A 26552-nucleotide genomic window follows, 5' to 3' on the forward strand; every position below is an offset into this window, starting at 1 on the left:
AATACTTTATTACTTACTTATAATAATGTTTAGTGATATTAAAAGGTTTCAAATGTATAAGTTTTTCTATTATTTACATAAGATTTAGTAAATAATGTTCGACCTAATAAGGTGAGGATCAATGAAGTATGCTTTTATTGTTTGCTTAGATACATTTCATGGCTGTATGTGACATTTATAAAACTTGCAATGTGAGGTTTACAGCTCAGGAGTCGTGTTGATAATGAACACAGTTCCTGCAAAACTTCCAATAAATCAGAAGAGAATGGAATTGAAGGAATCGTTGAATTTTGTGGTCGACGTTAAGAACTGGTGACTCTCTTCTTTCGGAATCTGGAGGGAGGACCAGGATGGTATGGTCAGGTAAGCACACGGATTCCGCACTTATTGATTACATTACAGGGGTGGCTTTCAGGTAAAGAATATTTTGGGAAACGTCGATGGTCCGTATATCAATTTTATTCTCCGGGAGAAGGTGAGCAAGGTGAACGTGGAATTTAATTCATTTTAGGGCGACGAGCTCTACAAACATTCTTCAAAATAAGTGATTACTTCACTGTTGCAGTCTTTAGTTGTGGATTAATATTTGTCATCATGTGAGTGCGTGTTATCAATACATGTGCCTATATAATTTTATGGACATGCGGCTAGCAGTATACCTTCTAGCCTAGGTGATGTTATAGAATTCAGCGAATGCAATGCGTTCTTCGTTTGGGAAGTTATTTATAACACAAGCTTATTTTCAGACTTGTTTTCGAAAGTGCTCTTTCCATATTTTCAAATTGGGATATGGTTTCTGCATCTACAGGACTTGGTATATTCTTTGGTACACTCTTCATCATAATTACATCTAATTAAATTCCACGTAACTACGACAAAATTCATTAGCTTTTATACTGACATCAAAGCAACATTTTTTGTTTAGCTTTTGATTCTATCAGTCGTCCTAAACAGCAGATCTTTCAACAGGTATATTTGGAAAGCAGTCTGGAAAAGTGAAAACCTTTACAATATGTGCAGTCGTAAGTTGAAATCCCAAAATATGCCAGATGTCCGGAATCACCACAGGATTTATTCCAGCAGTGACGGAGGACACGCATTCAGTAAACTGGATGGATATGTTATGTCATGATTAATTAGTTATGCCATGATTTTCATATTATTGTCGTTTTATTCCATAGCATTTGCAGCGTTGACGAAAGTTAGGCCTATCTAGGAATCCTCATCATACAGCTATTTGCAATTAGACGTAGGCCTTCCCAAAGGAGCGCTATTATGTCTCCTGTTTCTTTCCTCGTAAAACCTCTTCAAGTCTAGAGTTCCTAAACTTACATTGTTTTTTATTTTGGTCACATTCGTGCTCAATGAAAAAGTCCTCACTCATTCCAGGAGTTGGGTTGGTTAATTCTGAAGAGTCAACTTTGTTTTTTCTTTTTAATGGGGGATAATCTCCAATTCATGATTTTATTATACTTACTTATAAGAAAATAAAGAAATTTTGATTTTTGAATTTTTTATTCTTTTTGTTACTGTGTGATATTTGAATATGATTTTATAATCTTGGACGTCTTTCTTTGACCAAATTTCAGCGACTGCAGCAGTAATAAATAGTTAAGGAAAGTTTGTTTATATCATCGACATTATGTAAACATTTACAATCATCTTTTCAACTAGGCTTATGAGTACAAAAGTCATAGTTTACTTGCTCTCCTAAGTGCTAATTATCTAGGACAATTTATTTTGTTTGAATGTTTGTGTTTTGTTGACAGATACATGATATATGAAAGTGTAAGGTATATTATAGTATGTATAATTAATGAAATTATATCTAGATTTACATTTCAAACTATCATTTATAGTCTCGTAAGTTCTCAATATTATGTAGTAAATGAGAGTGTTGTTTCTTATTAGCCTAAACAATTCTAATTTCCATTATCTAATAACATCGACACAAAAAATCGCTTCCGCGATGTTAGAACTTACGCGACATAATAATGCTCCCTTACTGAAACTAGCAGTAACCAAATAAAATTGTCTGCATCAGGATCAAGGCCAAGGAAATCCAGCTACGAGAGAGAGAAACCTCTTCAAAGGGAGATGACCGAAGCCGAGAGGAGTATCAGGATGAAGCCCGTGCCCAGGACCTCTGTCGCTAGAAACGACTTGAAACCTAGAGGTAATTTTGTTATATACTTTTTAATACGTTCTGATGTCACACATCTAATGAAATACAGGTTTTAAAAAAAAAGTACGAAACCAGTCCAAGTACAAACATACATAAAGCTCGAACTAATATTTGATTTAATTTTGCTGTTTACTGCCATCTCATTCGTCTTAAATAAAACTTTCTTCATAAGCTCTGCCTATAGACGTTCTTTATTCTTAATAAGTTTTAGGGCCCTATCTCACTAGAACCCCGTGATAGCTACACAGTTCGCGCCACCAGAAAATGTATACAGTTATGGAGTGTATCTCACCTAATATCAGCTTGGTTGCGCAACCAATTTGTTACCAGCAACTCGACTAAAAAAATAGCTATTAGGTAGCTCGTTAGGGCCATAAAGTTTCTCAAAAAATTCGTTGTACCGACGCCGCTATGGTGTGCGCCTAATGAGACAGATAAGAGCTCTTATTCATGCATGAATACGTTTTTATTTTCCCCCAGCACCGCCGATCAAGAAACCTCTAACCAGCTCGCAATCAGCGGCCGCATTAGCGCCGCACGCGGTCGTCAACGCGGAAGGACTGTACGAGATCGGGCCGCGCTCCTACCGCGCGCTCAAGGCCGAGCTGGAGCACCTCATGTTCACGGTAACATCACCATCATCATCATCATCATCATCATCACCACCCGCTCTAGCCAGCCAACTCGGAAGGACTGTATGAGATCGGGCCGCGCTCCTACCGCGCGCTCAAGGCCGAGCTGGAGCACCTCATGTTCACGGTAACATCACCATCATCATCATCATCATCATCATCATCATCACCCGCTCTAGCCAGCCAACGCGGAGGGACTGTACGAGATCGGGCCGCGCTCCTACCGCGCGCTCAAGGCCGAGCTGGAGCACCTCATGTTCACGGTAACATCACCAGCACATCACCATCATCATCATCATCATCACCCGCTCTAGCCAGCCAACTCGGAGGGACTGTACGAGATCGGGCCGCGCTCCTACCGCGCGCTCAAGGCCGAGCTGGAGCACCTCATGTTCACGGTAACATCACCATCATCATCATCATCATCATCATCATCATCATCATCATCACCCGCTCTCGCCAGCCAACGCGGAAGGACTGTACGAGATCGGGCCGCGCTCCTACCGCGCGCTCAAGGCCGAGCTGGAGCACCTCATGTTCACGGTAACATCACCATCATCATCATCATCATCATCATCATCATCATCACCCGCTCTAGCCAGCCAACTCGGAAGGACTGTACGAGATCGGGCCGCGCTCCTACCGCGCGCTCAAGGCCGAGCTGGAGCACCTCATGTTCACGGTAACATCACCATCATCATCATCATCATCATCATCATCACCCGCTCTCGCCAGCCAACGCGGAGGGACTGTACGAGATCGGGCCGCGCTCCTACCGCGCGCTCAAGGCCGAGCTGGCGCACCTCATGTTCACGGTAACATCACCAGCACATCATCATCATCATCATCACCGAGCTCTAGCCAGCTAATAGCTACGTAAACCTCTCATAGAACTGCACTGCAAAGGAGCGGCGGTACGCATGAATCAAATGGGACAACAGAATACACACTAGTTCATTTGGAAAACTATCACGTCTCACGATCGAAAATGCTTCCGAAATATTACGATTTTTACTCGGTGGACGGACGACCGGGTAATGGTCCCGAAAAGCACCTAAATGCGGGGAGCGTAGAACCGGTCGTAGTTGAAATATTTTGAGAGGCCTTTTATTTGTATTACACAAATTACTAAAAGTTCCGTTAGCTCCTCGTGGTAAACCCGCGTTCCTTGAATGTCGTCGAGTCAGCCAGTCCGACACATCGGCTATCGTGACATGCCTTTGTCCAACTCCTTTGACTGAAATTGTGAATTTAAAAAGTAATGGGTAATATACTTATCAATAACGTTTTTTTATTATTTAGATGAATCAAGTGTTGCCAGAGAGTGCGGACACAGCCGACGAAGCCGAAAAAGAAGTAGTGGAGCGGTGGAAGAACGACGCCGGTGATGAGCTCAAAAAAGTAAGTCGTGGTGAACATAGACTTGAAGAAATATTTCTAGTAAAGTAATAAATGTTTTATAACAACGCGTATACTATAAAATAACTATATTAAGTAGTTATTATAAACATCTAAGATTAAATTCTCATACTTTTCACATTAATTAATATCTTTCTCCCACGCTATCGTCTTTATCAGAATTAAATTAAGTATAGTCTTATATTGCTGTCGCGACTGTGCGACGGGCGCCCGCAGTGAGTGTGCGAGCGCAAAAGCAACATAATTACGCGCGAGCGATAAGGATGGGTAGCTTGGGGTCATTAGACAAAATCCTACGTGCAGAGAGACCGGGCTTTATAATACAATTTTATATAACTTTCAGGTAATCGGTTTGAACGTGACAAAGAGACTGGTAAACGTCTTCAATCCTCTCAATGTCAAGGTAAATAATCTACATAAAAATATCTGCAATTACATAGACCTATCCTATTTTTGCGACTTGAAAATGGGAATTGTATACCCAATGGCCCTTGGAGACCACCATAGACCTCTCCTTTCCTACACGTACCTCATCATCATCATCATCATCAACAGTCCACTGCTGGACTATGAGCCTCCTCCACCATAGTGGAGGGTTATGCCATAATCCCCACGCTTGGCAGGCGGGTTGGAGATCGCAGTTTCAAAGATTGATGTTTTTTAGAGAGCGCTGCTGCCCGTTCTCAGTTTGATGTGTAGTCTCTAAATCGCCTCTTACGACACCCGCGGGACGTACCTAATTTACTTCAATTTTTTTATGATGCATACTGTTTCTCCAGGTGCATTTCACGACGAAGCCGGACAGAAAGTACTTAAGCAGTTTCCTGAAGCGATATAACTTCGTGGCGTTCAAACGGTTGGCGGGGGTCGTTAACACGTTCGCCGCGCAGGTCAAGGGCATTGCTGATTTTGACGCGCTATGCACTGCCAAGAGTATTCATTGCGGTAAGTCATAGTAAAGTCGGTATCAAATAGTAACTATATAAGAATAATCTAATTAATAAATATTCTAATTGTAACTAAGAGTTGCAAACTTATTGGCTACTATGGGTGTCACCAGGCCTGTTCATCTCCGCGAGTTTACATCGAAAACAAAACACGCACGATGGTCACCTACAGGATACTATTCGACAAGGCCTCACATACGAGCGAACATTGACTCACGCACGCGTATTCTTGTGTATGATAGAAGAAAATAAAGAAAATGGTGTACTTAAATACTGTGCAGTATTTAACTGCCTAAATAATAATAAAAACACAGAATGTACTTTTTTAAGTTGCCTCAAGACACCAAATAAGTAGTTAATATTATTCATGATAATTCATGCTAAATAATGTATTTCCTCCGCCATTTTCCGCAGTTTGGCACCTCACGTCACATCATTTTACCGAAGTCAGCCCTATAGCTTCGGCGCAGTGCCGATTACTGACGGTTGTCAACAAAATGGTGCTTGACTCTTGAGACAGGCTAAATTACACCATATTGTTAATAACATTGAGCATACATTTTTTTAAATACCTTCGCGAAGTAAAACTTCTGTACGTAGTACTTATTATTATTCTGTGGTGTCACGAACTACACGAACTATTTGACGCTAACTGTAGAATAGTACATCAGACTATACATTGTTATTTCTAAATCATCCCTATTAAAACGAAATAAGATGCCACAGTGTGTACCTTGATGTACTATCGCCCGTACATTTAAGTAGGGCTTAGGAAATACTGGTCGACAATGCACGAACTATACCGCTTGTGTCGACTAGTTGTAATAAGATTACCTGTCTCAGACGCAGAAGTCCCGGGTTCGATTCACAGCGGGGGCAAAATTTTCTGCTAGGTTTGACTGGTGGCCGTATTCCAAGTACACGTTCCTCATTTAATTTTACTTTGCCGTATGTTAATGCTATAACTAAATTATTCAATTATTGTTTTGTTCCTCAGGCGCTGCCAAAATCACGATCACTCCGTTCTACAGATTCTCGCAATGTCCCAAAAAAATCAAAACCATATACAATCCAGAGAACAAGAGGGCTACGACTTTGAGAAGCAAAGATTCGTCGGATAATACCAAAGATGATGCAACAAATTCGCCTAAAGATAATGTCACAAAAGAAAAACTTACAGCGCAACCAGCTGTCAACAAATCGGCTGCAACAATACCTCCGAAAGTTGAAGTTAAAACTGAAGCCAAAACAACCGCAGCAACTAGCGCTCAACCGACGAAACCCAAAGTTGAAAATCTTAAACCGAAAGTGCAGACATCTGCTCCAAATGTAGACACTAAGCCTAAAGTTGAACCTGCCAAGCCTAAATTAGAAACGCCTGCATCTAAACCCGCAACTCCTCAAACCAAAGTTACAACTACACCTAAAACGGAAACTAAAGTTGCAACTCCACAAACTAAAGTAACAACTGCAGTTAAAACAGAAACTAAGGCTGAAACACCTAAAACTGAAACTCCAAAGCCTAATCCCGTTACCAAAGCACAAACTACTCCAGTAACTGAAGCCACTAAACTAGCAGCAGCGCCTAAAGTTGCAACAACACCTAAACCGACGGCTAAAGTTGCAACACCGGCGACTAAAGTTACAATACCGGCGGCTAAAGTTACAACACCGGCGGCTAAAGTTACAACACCGGCGGCCAAAGTTACAACACCGGCGGCTAAAGATGCACCGGCGGCTAAAGTTACAACACCGGCGACTAAAGTTACAACACCGGCGGCTAAAGTTGCAACACCGGCGGCTAAAGTTACAACACCGGCGGCTAAAGTTGCAACACCGGCGGCTAAAGTTGCCACACCGGCGGCTAAAGTTGCAACACCGGCGGCTAAAGTTGCTGCACCGGTAGCTAAAGTTGAAGCGCCTAAAGCAAAAATTGAAACTCCGACGCCTAAAGTTGAAACGCCATCACCTAAAGTTGCACCAGATAAGCCCACAGTTGCACAAGCCAAAACTCCAGTTGCAAATAAAGCTCAGACTAGTAATAAGGATGAAGTTCCCAAGACTAATGCTACAGTTGCTGCCAAAACTCAGAACACAGTGAAAGCTACAGCACAAACTAAGAATACAACTAACGTTAAAACCTTATCTAAACCCGTTGCGAAAGCAGCAACTCCATCGAATACTAAAGTAACCAAAAAAGTGGTCACACCTAAAAGACCACCCGCTAAAAGAATGACTTTCCCTAACAAAAAGGCTACCAAAAAAGCAATTGAAAAAGATGACTTTGAAGAATTAGATGACCACGACATTCTAGCTCTTATATCTGAAGGCATTGTCCTGGACGAATGCAGCGGATCTGACGTAGATTAGAAATAAGTTACAGATACACTGCTGTATCGAAATATTTAGTTATTATTTAAAGTCCTAAATGTAAGGTATCACAAATGTAATTTGTAATGATTATTCTAAGTTAAATAATAAATGATTGACTCAGTGTTGAGTATTTATTTTGAGTTCATTGCAATACATTAAATTTTAATCTAAATAGAGTGTTGAGTGGTGTTTTTTTAGTATTGTGCCGTTTCAAACATTCATTTCGGTGGCTCCGCAGTTTCCACGATTTCATCCTCTACCTGAAAATATAAAATACTTTAAATTAGACAAATGTAGCTAAAATATCAGACCTTATTTAGGTACTGAAAGTTAGTTTGCTTAAATTCTTATCAATTAACAACCTACGATAATAATAACTTATTTATCTATCAACTACTGTTACGTTAACAAGGAAAGGGAAAGGAACACAGTGGATGTGGAGTTATTATACAGGGTGTCCCAGAATGGGTGAATCAAACTGATAGGGGAGGTAGCTCTACTAATGTACTATCCCAAAAAAATATGAAAAAAAAATTTTTGAGGTCCGTTTTTTTTTTAAATAAAGTGCTCTAAACTCGAAATCTAGTCATTATTTTCAAAAGTTTGTTTACAGATAAACGAAGCGATCAATATTAGTAAGAAAAAAGTACAAATAAACACCAAACGCAGCAATTATAGCCAGATACTTAGGCAAAGCTGATTTATTTTCACTTTTTCATATATTTTTTTTTCGTTTCCTTATGCGCTTTATTTTATTTTTTTTCATATTTTTTTGGGATAGTATTAGTAGAGCTACCTCCCCTATCAGTTGAATTCACCCATTCTGGGATACCCTGTATAAAGCCGCACTTGTCAGTTTTGCATTCTCAAAAGGTCGGAGGCACGGCGTTTCTTAGGCGCGGCAGCTTCTATTCTCTTTCTTTCCGCTTCTAAGAAATCGGCGAGGTCATACACATCTCTTGGAGCAACCTGTAGGATAGGAAAGAAGGGTTTGGGAAAATTGTATGAGCAGATGGTACAGGAAAGGCAGGATTGAGGGTAGGTCAGTTCTGATGTCACAAATCTAAATGGTGATTCATGTATAGTCATAGAGAAATTTGTATAGTTGATAGAAGTCTAGAATCCTATAATATTTAGAATCGAATCTCTGTGTAATCGATAAAACGTTCAATCTGTGTGACTCTTTTTAATCTGTTTCTGTGCATAGCACTCTGACTCTTTTTAGTCTGTGGTAATTTCCTGTCGCCTGTCACTTGAATGAATCGCCGACCTTCGTAAAATTCGTGAAAACTGCTTGTAAATTTTATTAAAAAAACATTATTCTTTTGGAAATAGTCATAGTTTCCAGCTCGGCTTCTTGTCTTTTCGAGTTACCTTTGAATTTGTGAAAATGAGACGTAATAATGCTCCCCGAGGAGGACATGGTGGGCCACTGATGACCGAGCACCTTCAACTTCAAGTAAGAGGAATTTTATTGATTCTTTTCATGGAAAACCTTGTAACTGTAAATGATTTACTTCAATATGAATACAGTTAAATATTATATATACATAGTTCTAAAATCGTGAACAAGGGAAGTGTGCATTGTAAGCGAAAATACCACGTCTGATGACATCCGAAAAACCCGTTAGGTCAATGTAATTTATTTGCTGTAGTGTAGAAAATGTGAAACATTACAGAATGTCTGTGTATAGTAATAATACTTATTCCAAAACACCATGCCTCAGGGCTCAGACTCAGGACAAGGGTCTGAATCCAAAAAATTATCGCCATTTCAATAATCTGTAGCTCAAAATCATACACTCAAGAGTAAAAATCGATGTTGAGCACAAAAGTCTTCTCAAATTCGTCAAATTATTTTGTAGAAAATTGTTAACCTTCAAAACATTGTGTGGTATGATCATTGGAGGTTTCCTGCCTGTACAACTAGAGTATATTTATTAGGATTTGGACTTGGAGCTGGAGTTGCTGAAGCGAAAGCGCGAGATGATTGAGCAGCAGCAGCAAATGCTCACCAAGAAAAAGGCATTCAACCGGCCGGTAAGTTTGTATGGTTACCTTCACTACTAGTATAAAACAAAGTCGCTCTCCGCTGTCTGTCCCTATGTATGCATAGATCTTTAAAACTGCACAACGGATTTTGATGCGGTTTATTTTAATAGCTAGAGTGATTCAAGAGGAAGGTTTTTAAATATAATACATTGTACCTGTGCGAAGCAGGGGAGGGTCGCTAGTAACTTATAATAACAAAAAGGAAGATACATGAAACATGTGCTTACGTTGCTATGTGTGTGGTTAAAAAATTAAATGAAATAGTTTTAACTGAATCATTTTGGAAGAATGCGTTTTTCCTAGTTAAAACTAATTTTCACTCATTTTAACTTAGAGACAGACACTTATGACAAAACTTAGGTTCCTTGTCAGGACTATGGAACTCTAAAAGTGAAATTCCTGTATACTTCGTAACCTGTACTATATTTTTTGTGTAATTATATGGTTTCAAAATTTTCATCTTAATATATTTTTATTATGTAAGTATGCTTTTTTCAATACCAATACATGAGCATGAGGCATTCTACTGTGCTAAGATTCAAAAGTAGCAATTTTTTTTCTTAAGTGTTCCTACTGTGATATTCTGTTCTGACTAAAACAAGTATAGGGTGTTCTAGAGAACCTCCACCTTGTTTATGAAATTGCAGAATACTTATACCAATAAAGGTAAAAAAATTCATGCATTTTTGAGAACAGAATATCTTAGTAACACAACAAGGCAATTTGAAATGTGAGTCTGCCGACGCATCTACATAGTTGCATCAATATTGATTTCCATTTAAAATTGCCATGTCTGTTAACAACGTTACTTAACTTTGTTATGTATTATTACTTTTCAGAGTCCGTTCGAATTTGGCAATCAGCCTCATCAGTTGTTCCAAGGGCAACACCAACCGTTTAACAGCGACTCGGGTTTCTCTCCCTATTACAATGAGCCTGGGCAGTTCGGTATCGGCGGCGGCTCCTCCGGTCTGCTGGGCAAGCGGCCGCCCGTGTGGGCATCCCAATCCAACGTGACCGCCAAACGTTTCTCTGGACCCCAGGGCGGGTCCAAGAAAAAGTTTGGCGGGAACAACTCGGGGTCGTTCTCCCATTTCAACCAGCAGCCCTCGCGGCAGCCGTGGGACACCAAGCCCAAAAACTTCGGGGCTTCGAAGCCCAATTTCCCCAGTCAGAGATTCAACAACTCCCCCAAGGGCGGGAAACCGCCGCAGCGAGATTTTAGACCGACCAAGGTCACCAAGCCGAAACCGGCGCAGGGCAAAGCCGCCGTTCCGACTCCGGCTGTCAAGATGGCCGCGAAGGATGAGAGTTTGTCGGGCTCTGAGTTGGTCCTGCGCGCCGACGTGGTGCCGTCGCAGCAGATGGCGGGCCGCCTGGAGCTGGCGCTGGGGCAGATCGTGAAAGAGATCAAGACGAAGTACGGCGCCGCCGAGCACGTGACCTTCCAGTCGCAGGTGCTGGCGCGCAAGATGAAGCAGGCCATCCGCGAGCGCCTGCGCTCCGTCATGCTGGGCAAGGCCGTGGGCAAAGTGGACTCCATCGTGGGCCATTACCGCCGCGCCTTCCCGCCCGGCACCGACGTTGAGATCATCCAGATCGCGCTGGACGAACAGAACAATGTTCCGCCGAAGAAACTGGCCATAGAACTAGACAGCGCAGGTAGTTATGCCGACACTACGTGGGGTTGCCAGTCGGAGTAGAGCCGGGCGTGGTTTGGCCTTTTGAACTGTCCGAACTGGACGGTGACCGGCCTTGCTTATCAAATATCATAATGAGTCTAGAGATCTTACGGATCTTTTCAGCCTAATGTTCGGTTAAACTGGCCGACCAATCCGGCTTCCCGATTTTTAAGATCTGGCAACCCTGACATCGCACCTTCCAATTTCGAGCGTTCCTTCGAAAGCGATACATTTAGTGTTCAATCTTTTGAAGGAGTGCTGTTCTTGATGAAGGTACGGTTTCTTAGAGCATTATTTCATCGATGTTTTAAATAACATTGTTGTTATTTAAAGTTGTTAGGTTAAAGTATGTGGTTTCTTGCCTCAGTGCACAAGAAACTTTCATCTTTTCGTCCCCACTGTGGCAACAATATGACACCTATACTGGATTGAAATAACAGAACCTTGAAGTTTTTTTAGAAAGTTAATTTTTCGAATCCTTACATGAATTCATTCATCCTTAATATTTACAGGGAGTGCATTTATGTACATGAAGACTAACATGAACAAACTAATTGCAGTTACCCTCGATGAGGTCTTCAGCAAGGTAATAGGATTGATTTTATTTCTTCCTTTTTTTTTTAAATTGTATTATGTATGCTAAAATTAAATACTATATTGCAGCTTCAAGGATTATACGAAGAGCTGGATGCAGAAGAAACTAAAGAGATTTGCAATCAAATTATCAAAGAAGCCGCAGACCTCACTAAAGATGTCTCAGCTACTGAAAAGGACAAAAAAGATTCCACTGAAGGGTCTGAAAATGCGGATAAAGGTGACGATGACAATAAGGGCGAAAATGGCGAGGCTGTTGAAAATACGGTTGAAAAAGATAAGGAAGAATCGGCAAATACTACTGATGATGCTCAAACAACTGTCGATAGTACACCAGCGGCTGTTAAAACTGAAGAAACGCCTGCCGAAAGTGACAAACCTGCAGAGAACAGTGACAAGCCTGCCGAAGATAAGGATAAGAAAACAGAAGCTACCGGGCAACGAAAACCCGACTGGAAGAAAATTGATGATCTCATCGGGGTATTGCTTAAACACAAATTGACTATGATTCTGCCGAAATATAAACCAGTAAGTATTGCACTTATTTCATTCTACTTTACGTTTTAGGCTACTTTCCTAAAAAAAACTTAGCCCGTCAATTATATTATTTATCAAACAAGTAATTACGAGGTTAAAGTTCCGAGTGAAGTCACTAAATGCTACACTTTTAAGCACTGCTTGACGTCACGGGCCTCTTCGTATAAACTTTGGCGTTTTTTTGATAAGTTGACTGAATGAAGGTATAATGCCTCAATATTTATATTGAATTGAAACTAAGTATAGTATTAAGCTTTGTTCTGCATGCAGCTGAAACTCATTATTTACAGTGACTCCTCTTTTCTTACAGCTAATGTTGAAGTTATTGAATGCCAACTCCTTATACCGAGTCACTAAAACGGCAATATTTGAGAAGACTCAAGAGCGTTTGAATATTGAGAACAGGGTTGAGCAAGCGTCCAGTTTGAACTCCACCATCGACTTGAGCGCGACCGAGAAGGAAACTGACGTTTCCGATTACTCAAAAAAGTTGGGGTCTAAATTCGCTTACTTGGTTAAGGTGAGTTTAAATTTTCGATATACATAAAAGGTAAACTTTGTGCGGGATCTGCTCTATGGACTGATATCTGATGAAAAAGGCAGCGGCCAGACGGACGGAATCGGCCGATACCAAATCGGTGTAATGTGCGCACATTCATACATCTACATAATGATCAACAGCCCGACTCCTGACCCAACTATCGGCCAACTAAAAGTTGGTGGTCTGCGCCTAGGCTTACTCAACTGCTTCGACTAAAGTCTGAACCTTAACTTTGTTGAACTCGTAAGTTTTATTGATTAATTTCGTTGCGGGTCCGATAAAGGTTTATCTTTCCCTTGGGAAAAACTTGGGCTTCTATGGTTGGGTTTTTATTCGCACCGCAAACATTTTGCCGCATCACTGTACATATTTGGTATGCGGCGCCGCAATACGGATCCGTCTCGCTCAATCGAAGTGCGGTGTGCCTGCGGTGCGGCGCCGGAACGCACCGTGTGGCTTCTCCCTAACCTTTGGTCAAATCTTTTACTTCTCTCTGGTAAATTAGAGACTACTGCCCGTTTTCACCATCAGTCCCTAATTTTATGTGACCCCTATGAAAACAAAATTCCTGTTAAGTGATACCTAACCTAACCTAACACCTAATTTTGACCATAACTATAACGATAACCAGTGTTTTTTGTATGGAGTTTGACAGATTTTTTACATTTGTCAAAGTTAAAGTAAGATGGTGCAACCCAGCCTTAATGACCTGATGATGTTTCAGATAACTGGCCAGCCGACGCTGCCTACCCGCAAGATGATGCGCAGTTTCCTGGACGAGTTCAATCCGAGCTCCGTGAAGAAGCACAGGAAGATAGATCTGTTGTTTGTCGCTTTCGACAACAAGGAGGGTTTCGACAAGATCGTTGCTGTCAAGGAAACCGTTGTTGGTAAGTGCACAAGATATTACTAAAGCCCGGTCTCTGAGCACGTAGAATTTTGTCCAATGACCCCAAGCTACCCATCCTTATCGCTTGCGCGTAATTATGTTGCTGTTGCGCTCGCACACTCACTGCGGGCGCCCGTCGCACAGTCGCGACAGCAATATAATTACGCGCGAGCGATAAGGAAGGGTAGCTTGGGGTCAATGGACAAAATTCTACGTGCTCCGTAACAGTTCATAACGTACGATTATTCTGTCAAACGCTTTGTTTAACTGACTTTATCTTACGTTATGAACTGTCAAATGATAACGATTGCTTTACACAATTCCACCTCAGACTATAGACCATTTTTTATTAGTACCTACATTAACTTTAGTGGGGGAAATAAAGCACAAATCGCAAAAAAATGCCTACCATATAAACTTCAATGTAAAATTCAAGTCTCGCTGACGTTTAACGTCTTAAAGATACCGGCCCACGCCGCGCCCATACCTCAGGCACTGAGTTAAAGGGTTAACTGGTATAGAGAAAAATATTTTTCATTAGTTTTGAACCTTATGTTTTCTCAATAAGGTTCAAAATATGTTGGCAACAATTCTGCCACTACCAGGTAAAGGTTTAAGCGCTTGACTTATAGTTGACAATGTAGTCCGGTGCGCGAATCACGAATCCAGACGGATGGTACCATCAATCGTATATTTTTGGATAACAATGTATGTAATCACTAATCATCTATCAATTCCTTCCAGGAAACTCCAAGCTAATCATCACAGCCAATGAAAGAAACAACAAAAACGAGTCATTGAATAGCTCGGAGTCAGAAAAGGTCATCAGTTCAGACCTGGATGAGCAGATTACCGACTTGCTATCGTCTATCAGGAAAGAAGAGGAGGGCATTGACTCCAATGACCCGGGAACAGAATCGGCGGTAGAACCTCAAAGTGAGGCGTTGGATGAAGGCGAGAGTGAAGCGGCCGTCAATGGGACGGACGCTAACGGCGATGAAAATGAGAAAACGGAAGACGCAGAAATGGCAGAGGGGGAAGAAGTGGCAGAAGACGATGAAGTGGAAGAAGTTACAGAAGACGCAGAAGTGGCAGAAGTCATAGACGATGAAGACGCAGAAGTGGTAGAAGTGAAACCCGATGAAACAGAGCAAGTCGAGAAAGAAGAAGCCAAAGATAAAGTGGAGGCGTTGAAGGCAGAAGCCAAGGAGACTGGCAGGGCCACGCCCACGCGAGCCTCGTCTCGCCTCGCCAACTCCACGCCCAGCTCGATAAGGACTAGGCGTGCCAGCAAACTTGCACCAAACTAAACAACTGCCAAGAAATTAACTTTTAAAATAGATATTGTAACCAGGGGTCGGCAACATGCGGCTCAAGCGATACTTTCAATGTAAAGTTACGTTTTCCGTTCTATTCGTATTTACAAAACCCATAAAGTTCAATAATCCTCAGAGATGACACCATGAAAACCGGTTACCACCAACTCGAACATAGAAGTCGTCAAATGTAAGAACAAATTTTGATTATTGTCACTCACTTTTGACTCTTCCATCTCAAGTAGTTGCCGATCCCTGCGTATCACTATCAAGTATAAAATACATTCTCATAAATGAAATTAGTATTAAATGTTAGTGATTTTATTATCTACTTGAATAAAACATGGGTTTATTTTCAATTTGATTATAAGTTTTGACTTAAGATTAGCTCAGCTATTGTGATTTTATGATCCATAAAGTTAAAATTTTAATAATAATTGTTTTTTTTCGTTCTACACAAATGTAGTACCTACTAGTATAATAGTAGTAAGTTTTAGTATTATTTCAGGATTATGTAATAAATTAATGATTGATAAGTTGACAAAATGGAATACATTAAAGTTAACTTTACATGAACTTGTCTTTTTATCTACTACAAAAATTATTCCCACTACTTTTTATCAAACGAACTCAATAGTTTTGTAATCTTTAATTCTTACATTTCATTCTCCTTCTAGTGCAGTTGGATAATGATAAAACTGGCTTATTTTCGTTTATTTGATATATCAGTCAATAATTCAGTCAGTAAACTTTAAAATGTGCATGTGGATTGAGTGATCCTTGCTTCAATCTTAACAAAAATCGAGGAAGTTTTACTTAAAATATGTTAAAACATTGCGATGAAGTTTAAAAATTTGTTAAACCTAAGATAAAAATGTTATGGCCAATAAATAGGAGCACTCATACCGCACGCTTTAAGAAAACGTCAACATGTTTATTTCAGAAAATAAAGCCTTTCCACTTCTTTTTATAGTATAGAAAAATTGTTAAGAATATGTTAAAACTATTAACAAATTCAGAAATTCCTTGCACGTCCCGTTCCAAAGTTATGACGATTATTTAGGATCACTCACACCGCACACGGGCCGTACGAGTGCTCTTCAAAATAATGACTTTTTATTAATAAATACGTTTTATTTCTGTTGGGAAATGTGTGCAAACTGACGAGCGAATTTGTTAAAGAATAAGTGTGACAAAACTTAAAAGCTGAAGGAAGAAATTAACCTTTATTCTTTCCTCCAATATGCCGTGTGAGTGATCCTTACTTTTACCTCTATCTGCTCATATGTAGTTCGTAGGCAGACTGAGATAGTATCTAAAATTGTTAATTGTTTTTAACAATTATTTGGCATATATTTTGCTTTTATTAAGGTCATAATTTAAGAAATATCAGGCTTAGATGATTCCTAAAGGAAAATGTTGATTAGGGTACGTACGATTTTTTATTTTGAGAGACTGTTTCGATTCATCAGAAGTTTTCCTAAGGACGTTTTATCAAAAATAATCCTAAAGGAATTATTTGAAAAAATCTGCTACTAGCAGCATTTTTTCAATTTGGTGGCGCCCGCGGAGACAATAGGAGGTCGCAAAGTTGAAATTCGTAAAGAGCACATCGAAATCTATACATTTCTAGATGCCTGCCGTGTGTAACCTGTACTTATAAACCTACATCCTTAATTTTATATGCAGCCTTTCTACATTGTTTATCATGCCATATAGCATGACATAAAGAAAATTACATCAAAAACATAAAAAGTCATGAAAGTCTAACATGAAATTTGTTTTATTCATTTACATGTGAGATTTAATAATATTATTTTATCGTATTTTATAGTCCAACCATCGACGACGAATCGGAACAGTCTCACAAAATAAAAAATCATATGTACCCTAATCAACATTTTCCTTTAGGAATCATCTAAGCCTGATATTTCTTAAATTATGACCTTAATAAAAGCAAAATATATGCCAAATAATTGTTAAAAACAATTAACAATTTTAGATACTATCTCAGTCTGCCTACGAACTACATATGAGCAGATAGAGGTAAAAGTAAGGATCACTCACACGGCATATTGGAGGAAAGAATAAAGGTTAATTTCTTCCTTCAGCTTTTAAGTTTTGTCACACTTATTCTTTAACAAATTCGCTCGTCAGTTTGCACACATTTCCCAACAGAAATAAAACGTATTTATTAATAAAAAGTCATTATTTTGAAGAGCACTCGTACGGCCCGTGTGCGGTGTGAGTGATCCTAAATAATCGTCATAACTTTGGAACGGGACGTGCCAGGAATTTCTGAATTTGTTAATAGTTTTAACATATTCTTAACAATTTTTCTATACTATAAAAAGAAGTGGAAAGGCTTTATTTTCTGAAATAAACATGTTGACGTTTTCTTAAAGCGTGCGGTATGAGTGCTCCTATTTATTGGCCATAACATTTTTATCTTAAGTTTAACAAATTTTTAAACTTCATCGCAATGTTTTAACATATTTTAAGTAAAACTTCCTCGATTTTTGTAAAGATTGAAGCAAGGATCACTCAATCCACATGCACATAACTTTAAATACTATCGCAAACGTAATCTACAAGTGACTTAAATAAGACAATATTGTAATTTATTGAAAATACGCACCATGAGCTGATTGATATAGTACTCGTAGGTGATGGTGTTAGTCACGGGATCCAGGGCGGTCTGCATCATCTCATCGTATTCTTCCTGCAATAAATTACTTATTAGGAGAACAGCGGCGAGGCAGGCAAACAAGTAGTCGACAGCACGGTATATTGTTGTTGTTGTTCACCTGGGTGAACAAAATAGATTTTAGGTGATATAAGTCCACTTGATCGCCGCAACAAACTCAGTCACCACTGTGACTGAGTTTGTTGCGGCGCTTCTTCTCAGCACTTGCCAAATGTTTGTCTCGAAGCGCTGGTAGGGCAAAAAAAGAATGAGACATGTATAGGTTCCTTAAGAGCATTTGACGATTTGTAAGTACTAATTTCATCATTAGTCTATACAAATAAAGATAATATTGATTTTTTATTATGATCAATGAAAAAAGTAGCATCTGTTCAGCTGGGTGAATTAATTTCCTAGGTGACACCCAGGTGAACAAAGTGGAATAAACCGACAGTACTTAAGGCTATACATCTTTTGATGCAAAATAACTTACTTATTAGGTACAACTGCTAAGATACTACAAGGTCTATGGTAACGTGCCGTAGCCTTTTTCTGCCTACCTGCGTAAATGGTTCGCCTTCTTCAAGCATAAGCTGCGCGAACCTCTCTTTAGTGAGATACCCGCGCTCCTCCTTGTCAAAGTAACGGAAAGCCGCCAAAAGCATCTCCGCACTGGCTGGGTAGAATCTAAAACCAAAAATGTTGAGCTAAAAAAATTCATGCTATTTCTAGTACCTCCTAATATGATTGTTCATAAATTAGATAGGTAAAATTTAAGTTATTACAGTGAGGCGCCAAGACAGGCAGAATTAAATGTGGAACCCATGAAGTAGCTAATGCAGGTGTGCCAAAAGACGGACTTATTTTCGAAATCGAACGTGGGACTCACAAAGTAGGTATTTAACCACCGCGCCCATCGGACCATCCACGTGACCGGAAGTGACAGCACGTGGGAATCCCCGCCCAAAACCAGAAATGGAATTTAGTTTATGTAAAAAGATTTTTTTATGTGGTACAGAAGGTAGCATTTTTAATTTACAAACCTGTGTTCTAACATAACTTTACACATGTACGGCAGGAAGTTACTTAGCGGAACGTTGCCCGTCGCTTCTTTATTCTCGGTTGCTAATATCACCTCTTGTATTTCCGCTTCAGTTGGACAACACCCTGAAAAACATTACTGTGCGGGTAAAAAGCACATAAAACGTAGGTAGGTTTAGCATTGTTACTTGTGGTAGTGGTTAGTACTTAGTGCCTACGATACGATTGCGACCAGTGTGCAGTGGGACGTGAAGGAAGAAATCACTTTAATCTAGATGCTTCACCTATAAGAATAGAGGTACTCTATCAATTACCTAAAGACCGCAGAATGGTACCAATTTCTCTAACGTCAACCACTTGTTTCCCAGAGTGGTCAAACACTTCGAAAGCCTCCATAATTTTCTTCTCCAAATCATTATTAGGTTGAACTACAAAATTATTTAATGGTGAGTTATTATTATGATAAAAAGTTAGGTAAGTAATATTACTTAAAGATTTTAACTCGTACTTTTAGGTTCTTCCTTACGAGCCATTTTCGTCAGTAATAATTGAGTGGGATTTGAGTATTTAATTTACAAAAAGGATAAAAATAAGTTCTAGTCTAAACATAACGTTGGAAAGTCAAAATTAATCAAAATAATAGCCATAGCAACAGTCAGAAATATTTAAGTTTGGTAACTATAGGCATTGATATTTCATTCCCAGTTTTCAGACCGTTCCAAAAGGGTTTTAGGGATAATCAGACATGAGTCTGAATAGGACTAAATTAATCATCCTCAAAAATCATAAAAGTTAATTGTTCGAGAGTGGCTATTTCAAAATAAGTTATCAACCAAATCCTACTTTTGAAATTATGTACACGACACGATATAGCGCTGTAGATACTTTTATGGCGCAAGTACACTATGCGGAAAATCGGCCAAACGTAATGGTGTGAACATCATCTCGGTTATTTTCTCCTCCCTCCTCGCGTGAGTCGCCCATACTTCGGTGTGCGGGCTAGAACTTCGAATCGAAATTGATTGACCAAGTTAATTCGGAATTTTAGCGAGGGTGCTGTCCGTATACATCGTTCTCAAGACATATCTCAAAATGCTTAGTTCTATTTTTAGCCACGTTCATTCTTAAATTTGGAGTTTGTCTATGGTCCCGCAACCGACTGTCGGCCATCTTTGCATTGGGCAGCCGCCATATTGGTTTGATTTGGCGCTTTCTCAGGTCGAGCTAGACGCATATTTTTCGTATTTCGCGAGTTATGGTTGATTTCACGTAATAGAGTTAATTATTTGTTCAAACAATAGAGATTAGTGTAGTGGGTCGTAACCGATCAACAACATGGATCCTGCTAAAATGAAAGTAGTGGACCTCAGGTCGGAGCTTGGCGCTCTCGGGTTGGATACGAAGGGTAACAAGCCGGCTTTGGTCGAAAGATTGAAGAAAGCACTTGAAGCAAAGAGTGGAAAAGGTATTTAGTATGATAAACATTAGGTAATAGTTACTATCATTTCATACAAATGTTGTATCCCAGGACAAACACAAAATTCTATACAAATACACGTGGTATTTCCACTAACGATGTTATCATTAGCAATTTTGGCTGTGATGTCATATAATAATATGCCAACGGTAAAGTGCTATAAAAACTTTCCATGGTTGGTGTTCCGTTTAGCATCATAACAAACAAACGTTATCATCAGTAGGATGGATTTAATGAGAATTTAATTGAACAAGCAAGCACCATGAAGTCCACTAAAATTAAATTAAGTACCTACTTATTGACAGACTGTAGGTAATGGTAATAATTATGCAACTATGAATTTACTCAGATTTATACTTGTCTGATTGCTCGGTCAGCTCTTCAGTAGGTATGTGAAATTTATAATTTATTGATTTACCTTCTTATTGTCACATTACCATCAACCAAACACTGTGTTTAAACAATAAATAGTATTTTGTTTTTGGGAAGTTAATGTAAAAATCAAAGAATGATATCTCAAAGTTTTTATGCTACAAAGTAAATTCTTTCACCATTGTTTCTATTATTTGAAAGCTCAAATCTTTCAAACACCAAAATAAATAAAAAATTTACATCATACAGGGTGTTTGGTAGAAGGTTAGACAAACTTCGTGGTGTACAAGTAAGGTCATTTTGAGTTTTTGATGTTTGATTTGGTCTAATAATTAGACCAAAAACATATTCGAGATTAATACTAAATAATAAATTCGGTAGAAAACACGCGAGAAAAAAAATTGAAGCACTTTTCAGGTCAAATTTTGGAAAAAAATAAAAACAAAAATACCAATAAAAAAAAGTAGCTGACTTGGGGTTTAATGGGTGAATTTGTATTCTCAAAGTGATCATAACCTATAGGTACACCCAAGAAGTTTGTCTAACTTTCCACCAAACACCCTGTATATTCAGTCCTGCAGTTGCTTTCCTTATAAATATTTAAATTGTATTGTAATATCTTTGTGTGGGAATCTGGAATACTTTTACCTTAGCAGGTCCAAATGATAATTTTGATCCTTATGATATCGTATTAGACTAAGAAAATGTGAAAAAAAAAATACACCCAACTGAAAGACACCTTTAATATTTACAGCTATCCCAGATACATCGATTCTGGATACATCTACTGAGGATGCAGACGAACCAGCCACTCCACGCAGGCCCGGGCCTGCTTCCCGGACCACGCGGAGAGCCTCTTCATCCCGAGTGGCACCAGCCACTCCAATCAAGGTACGTGTTTAGATTTCATGTACTAACAGAGATCCCGAGATTTCAACGCTGGACACAAGGTGATGTTTTCAAAAGGTACTTGGTTGTGTTTTTCGAAAGATTCAATTATCACCTGAGTACCACAGTCTAGTCACCAGATTGTGATATTCTTTTTTTTTTTCATCAAAATTATTTTTTGCATGCAAATACATTTCATGTTCTTTTATACCAGCATCTTTTTTTTAAATTATATTTTAGTTCATTGCTTTGTTTATTTTTTGTTTTTGATAATTTTTCGAAAGATCTCATTTATTATTTATCCTAACCCTTTCCCGTTACCTTTTCAACATAATATCATGACTTTGCTCACTAGTTGGCGTTGCAAGGCCGTTCGTTATCGTATTTTCCGTGTTTAAAATAAAGCATATCATCCCACAACCCATCCATCTCATTATTTTTTTTTATCCTTATCCCGTTTTGATAAATACAAATGATTTACCATTCCATTCGTAATCATCTCCATCACAAAAATACAAAATGAATCTTTCGAAAGATAGTTGTATCCATCTTGGCATCATTAGGAGACGCCTGAAAATGTTGACGAGCCGGATGCAGTCCTGCCTAGGGATGTTCCGATACCACCTAAGTATCGATACCTACTCATTTCGATAATACTCAAATCTTTTTTCGATACTACTTAAATAAGTACTCCTAAAGTATCGATAGTTACTGATATCGATACTTTTTGGAACTTTTATTTTGTTTTGTTACTTGTAAACAATCACTTAACACTTTCACAATGGCGGAATGGCGAGATGATTTGCGGGCGGGTGCGGGTGTCTCCTTCTCTCGCTTTCGGCTCGGGCTCGGCTGAAGTCGGACGAATTCGGCTGGCCCAGCGCGAGACAACGCGTCACTCACGCCGCCACGCGACGAATACCGGTAACTCGGTAACCGATTGAAGCTGATTAGTTCACTGTTTTTGCTCTCTCAGTTCTGTATGACGCGTTCTCGGTTTTTTTATTGTTTTCGGTTGTTTTGCTGATTCGATTCGATACCAAGTATTTTTGTTTCGATACCGATTATGTATCGCAAAATTGATTCGATACAATAAATACTTGGTATCGAATCAAAAGTATCGAGTACCTACTCGTATTTACTAGTATCGGAATATCCCTAGTCCTGCCTGCAGCTAGGATGACTAGAAGAAGGTCCTCGTTGACTCGGCTGGCTGCGGCCACACCGACCAAAGTAAGTATATCTATTATTTTCAAAGTTAATTACAAAGCAGTGTGATTTATTAAAATTGCCCAAGAACTAAGAATTTTAACGTCCAATCAAACGTGAAGTTCATTTTTTTTTCTACTAGACTCTATTTTTTATTTAATCGGTACAAATAAAACTAAGAAAACAGTGTTGTATATAAAAAAAAGGTTTCATTCAATATCAATAACAAAAACGATCATCCATTAGTCATACTGCCAATGCTCAAGCAGTGTCCTAAGTCAGCGTCGAGCGTAACGCGTCGCGTCACTCGTCGCTGACTTACGACACCACGACCTGCAGTCAACTTACGGCTGTTTCCTATTGTAGCAACAAAAAGAGACTCCGGAACCTATAGCCGAAGAGCCGAAGGCCGAGGAGGCGCGAAAGCCCTCTCCCGAACCCGCCCCTCCCACCCCTGCTCCAGCAAAAGAGGTAAGTTTACAAGAATGTGGAAAAGGTAAAGTCCGGTTTGTGAGCACGTAGAATTTTGCCCAATGACCCCAAGCTACCCATCCTTATCGCTCGCGCGTAATTACATTGCTGTCGCGACTGTGCGACGGGCGCCCGCTGTGAGTGTGCGAGCGCGACAGCAACATAATTACGCGCGAGTGATAAGGATGGGTAGCTTGGGACATTGGACAAAACTCTACATGCTCGCAGACCAGACTATAGACTATTTCATGCTTTTTCAGCCGAATTTACGGGTCTACTCTGCAATGCCTTGTCCATTCATCTCTCACATGCCTAAAAGATGAATGAGAACAATGGAAAAACGAAAATATACAGGGTGTAAGAAATAGAAAGGCAGTAACAGTTCATTCGAGTGATGCTTTCTTTTACACGCATCATGCCTTTAACGCTTCCCAGTCATTAACGATTCAGTCTTAAAAGGAATTTATTTTAAGTTATTAGTCTTTCTTTACACTATAATAAAGCTCATTAACGCTCACTAAGCGCTTATTTTAACAACTCATGCTCATCATTCCTCATTTAAACTGCCTCTTACACCCTATATGAAATGCGTCGCAGAGCGTGCCCTGTTAGAATCAAACACCAAATACAACCTTGTCATTGCAGCAAGAGCCGCCGGAGCCTGAACCGGAGCCGGAGCCCGAGAGAGCGGCGCCGCAGCCGGTGCCGGCGCCGCCGCCGGTGCCGGTGCCTGTGCCGCCGCCGTCCGTGCCCGCGCCGGTGCCCGTGCCGCCCGTTAGCGAGGCACCCGCGGCGGCTGACGCCTACTCGATCTATGACGATAGGTACGATTATAAGAAGAAATACTAAGAAAAAGGCTACAAGTGATGCTAAGTTCGACTAAAAACCAGGGTTCGAAAATATCCGATATTTATTATAAATATCAAAATATCGGATATTTATGATATATATCCGATATATATCAACTTTGATATACAGGGTGTTTGGCGCATCGTGTGCCAAAATGATTTGGCGGATAGAATGGGTCATTTCCTATATTTTCAGCCCCCATAACACGTTCCATGCCAGGCGGCTACTTTTATATTAATTTTTTTAGTAATTTCACCAAAATACCCAAATCGCATCATTTAATTTCGATTTAAAAAAAAACTACTAGGCGCAGCCCTAAAGTAAATATTTTGTTTTGACGTGCATTAATGTAGGGTTGCATCAAATCTAAATTTACTGGAAAATATCATCTACTTATTTTTTAATTCAGCTTTGAAGTTTTCCGAAAAGTTAAAAATGGACTGAACATTTAAGTTTACATAGGTATAAATTTTTTTTTAAAAGAGATAGCGATCTTCGAATTTTATCAAAACTTCTCTAGTCTATCCTCATTCAAACGGTATACTAATCTTGTTTAAATAATAACAACAACTTCACAAATTCCTTAAATTAGTGCATTGACTCTACTCGGACTGATTTGCGAAATTTGTGTTTATAGCCCCTTTTTGTGTGAATAGCACGTTGAACACCTAACAGGTAAAAATTATTTATCTTATGCAATGTAAAAACCTTTTCCCAATCGTTTTTCAATGTGGATTTCTTGAAATTAAAGACGAAATTAATTATTTTGATCGTTTATTAATTATCACAAATTTTGTTCAAAATGGCCTCGACAACGTATACACTCACGACATCTTCTTCTAATTTCGACTGTTGTTGTATGCAGCCACATTTCTCTTTTTATTACTACAAAGGCGTTTTCTACTCGTGGATTGGAAGACATGGCCCTATACAGTGGCCTGCACGTTCCCCAGACCTAACTCCGTTCGATTTTTACGTCTGGGGACAAGCTAAAGAACTGGTGTACGTAACGCATTCAAACAATAGAAAAACTACAACGAATAGAAAACGCCTTTGTAGTAGTAAAAAGAGAAATGTGGCTGCATACGACAACAGTCGAAATTAGAAGATGTCTTGAGTGTATACGTTGCCGAGGCGGACATTTTGAACAAAATTTGTAATAATTAATAAACGATCAAAATAATTAATTTCGTCTTTAATTTCAAGAAATCCACATTGAAAAACGATTGGGAAAAGGTTTTTACATTGCATAAGATAAATAATTTTTACCTGTTAGGTGTTCAACGTGCTATTCACACAAAAAGGGGCTATAAACACAAATTTCGCAAATCAGTCCGAGTAGAGTCAATGCACTAATTTAAGGAATTTGTGAAGTTGTTGTTATTATTTAAACAAGATTAGTATACCGTTTGAATGAGGATAGACTAGAGAAGTTTTGATAAAATCCGAAGATCGCTATCTCTTTTAAAAAAAAAATTATACCTATATAAACTTAAATGTTCAGTCCATTTTTAACTTTTCGGAAAACTCCAAAGCTGAATTAAAAAAAAAGTAGATGATATTTGCCAGTAAATTTAGATTTGATGCAACCCTACATTAATGCACGTCAAAACAAAATATTTACTTTAGAGCTGCGCCTAGTAGTTTTTTTTAAAATCGAAATTAAATGATGCGATTTGGGTATTTTGGTGAAATTACTAAAAACATTAATTTAAAAGTAGCCGCCTGGCATCCTGGCATGGAACGTGTTATGGGGGCTGAAAATATAGGAAATGACCCATTCTATCCGCCAAATCATTTTGGCACACGATGCGCCAAACACCCTGTATATCAAATTTGTATGAAAGCTATACTATTATTTTATTGTATTATTTATGAATACCATTGCATACGTGTCACATAAACATATTTTTAATGTTTTTAAAACTTAAAATCAGACAAATAAAGCAAAAACATAAAATCTTCTTGTGAATACGGCAAAATCAACTAAAAAACAAAAATCTTATGTGAAAAAGTACAAATACAGTTACAAATTTTAAAAATTGATATATATCATCAAAACCGGCTGGATATATATCGGATATATATCGGATATATATCAAGATATATATCCCTTGATATATATCCTCGAACCCTGCTAAAAACTAAAAACAAGCATGTATTGTATTAGGTATAATAGATCGTTCCATCCATGAAGACACGCCCCACCATTCTTCCGCTAATGTTTGAGTGCTATCGGCGGTACACGCTTAATTTATCCATGAGTGCACATGCACACTAAAATTATAATGACGCTCGGATTTCTCGGTTAAAACTTCCCACGCCTCGCGTTTCCTTCGACCAAAAATTGGTGGGGCGCGTCTTAAGAAAAAGCCTACGTTAAAAGCGACTA

The 26552-nt window shown here is 39.1% G+C and overlaps 5 protein-coding genes across 8 annotated transcripts in view; 4 read left to right on the forward strand and 1 right to left on the reverse strand.

Moving 5' to 3' along the window:
- Nucleotides 1-35: 35 nt before the first annotated feature.
- Nucleotides 36-3493, forward strand: LOC135084533 (uncharacterized). The gene is made up of 3 exons (XM_063979303.1): nucleotides 36-363; nucleotides 2045-2176; nucleotides 2666-3493. Exons 1-3 carry the CDS (start codon nucleotides 351-353, stop codon nucleotides 2884-2886), a joined length of 366 nt encoding a protein of 121 aa, XP_063835373.1. The 5' UTR covers nucleotides 36-350; the 3' UTR covers nucleotides 2887-3493.
- Nucleotides 2936-7677, forward strand: LOC135084421 (mucin-2-like). Its single transcript, XM_063979207.1, has 8 exons — nucleotides 2936-2944; nucleotides 2997-3080; nucleotides 3132-3360; nucleotides 3553-3632; nucleotides 4120-4218; nucleotides 4580-4639; nucleotides 5016-5181; nucleotides 6181-7677. Exons 1-8 carry the CDS (start codon nucleotides 2936-2938, stop codon nucleotides 7551-7553), a joined length of 2100 nt encoding a protein of 699 aa, XP_063835277.1. The 3' UTR covers nucleotides 7554-7677.
- Nucleotides 7674-19589, reverse strand: LOC135084532 (dynein regulatory complex protein 8). Of its 4 annotated transcripts, none has more exons than XR_010259878.1 (7): nucleotides 19403-19588; nucleotides 19209-19322; nucleotides 18897-19020; nucleotides 18414-18540; nucleotides 17806-17889; nucleotides 8353-8525; nucleotides 7674-7816 (listed from the first exon to the last, which is right to left on the reverse strand). XR_010259878.1 is itself a non-coding variant. In XM_063979300.1 (7 exons), the coding sequence occupies exons 1-6, from the start codon at nucleotides 19425-19427 to the stop codon at nucleotides 8409-8411; spliced, it is 591 nt and encodes a 196-aa protein (XP_063835370.1). In that variant the 5' UTR covers nucleotides 19428-19588; the 3' UTR covers nucleotides 7674-7816; nucleotides 8389-8408. The 4 variants fall into 4 exon arrangements, 3 of the variants coding, with proteins under 3 accessions (XP_063835370.1, XP_063835369.1, XP_063835372.1); XM_063979300.1 differs by having other exon boundaries at nucleotides 8389-8525; XM_063979299.1 differs by having other exon boundaries at nucleotides 8406-8525; nucleotides 19403-19587.
- LOC135084602 (uncharacterized) lies at nucleotides 8796-15743 on the forward strand. Its single transcript, XM_063979373.1, has 8 exons — nucleotides 8796-9015; nucleotides 9501-9596; nucleotides 10448-11270; nucleotides 11803-11876; nucleotides 11954-12412; nucleotides 12732-12941; nucleotides 13687-13852; nucleotides 14596-15743. Exons 1-8 carry the CDS (start codon nucleotides 8947-8949, stop codon nucleotides 15159-15161), a joined length of 2463 nt encoding a protein of 820 aa, XP_063835443.1. The 5' UTR covers nucleotides 8796-8946; the 3' UTR covers nucleotides 15162-15743.
- Nucleotides 19590-20053: 464 nt separating the features above from the next.
- The window catches only part of LOC135084424 (heterogeneous nuclear ribonucleoprotein U-like protein 2), a 32270-nt gene continuing 25771 nt past the window's right edge, over nucleotides 20054-26552 (forward strand). Inside the window, exons 1-4 of the mRNA XM_063979210.1 lie at nucleotides 20054-20359; nucleotides 21498-21634; nucleotides 23207-23311; nucleotides 23957-24135. Of these exons, the coding sequence (XP_063835280.1) occupies nucleotides 20230-20359; nucleotides 21498-21634; nucleotides 23207-23311; nucleotides 23957-24135 (551 nt within the window). The 5' untranslated portion in view covers nucleotides 20054-20229. The remainder of the gene's footprint in view (nucleotides 20360-21497; nucleotides 21635-23206; nucleotides 23312-23956; nucleotides 24136-26552) is intronic.

This window comes from Ostrinia nubilalis, chromosome 26 (assembly GCF_963855985.1).
Source record: "Ostrinia nubilalis chromosome 26, ilOstNubi1.1, whole genome shotgun sequence".
NCBI lineage: Eukaryota > Metazoa > Arthropoda > Insecta > Lepidoptera > Crambidae > Ostrinia > Ostrinia nubilalis.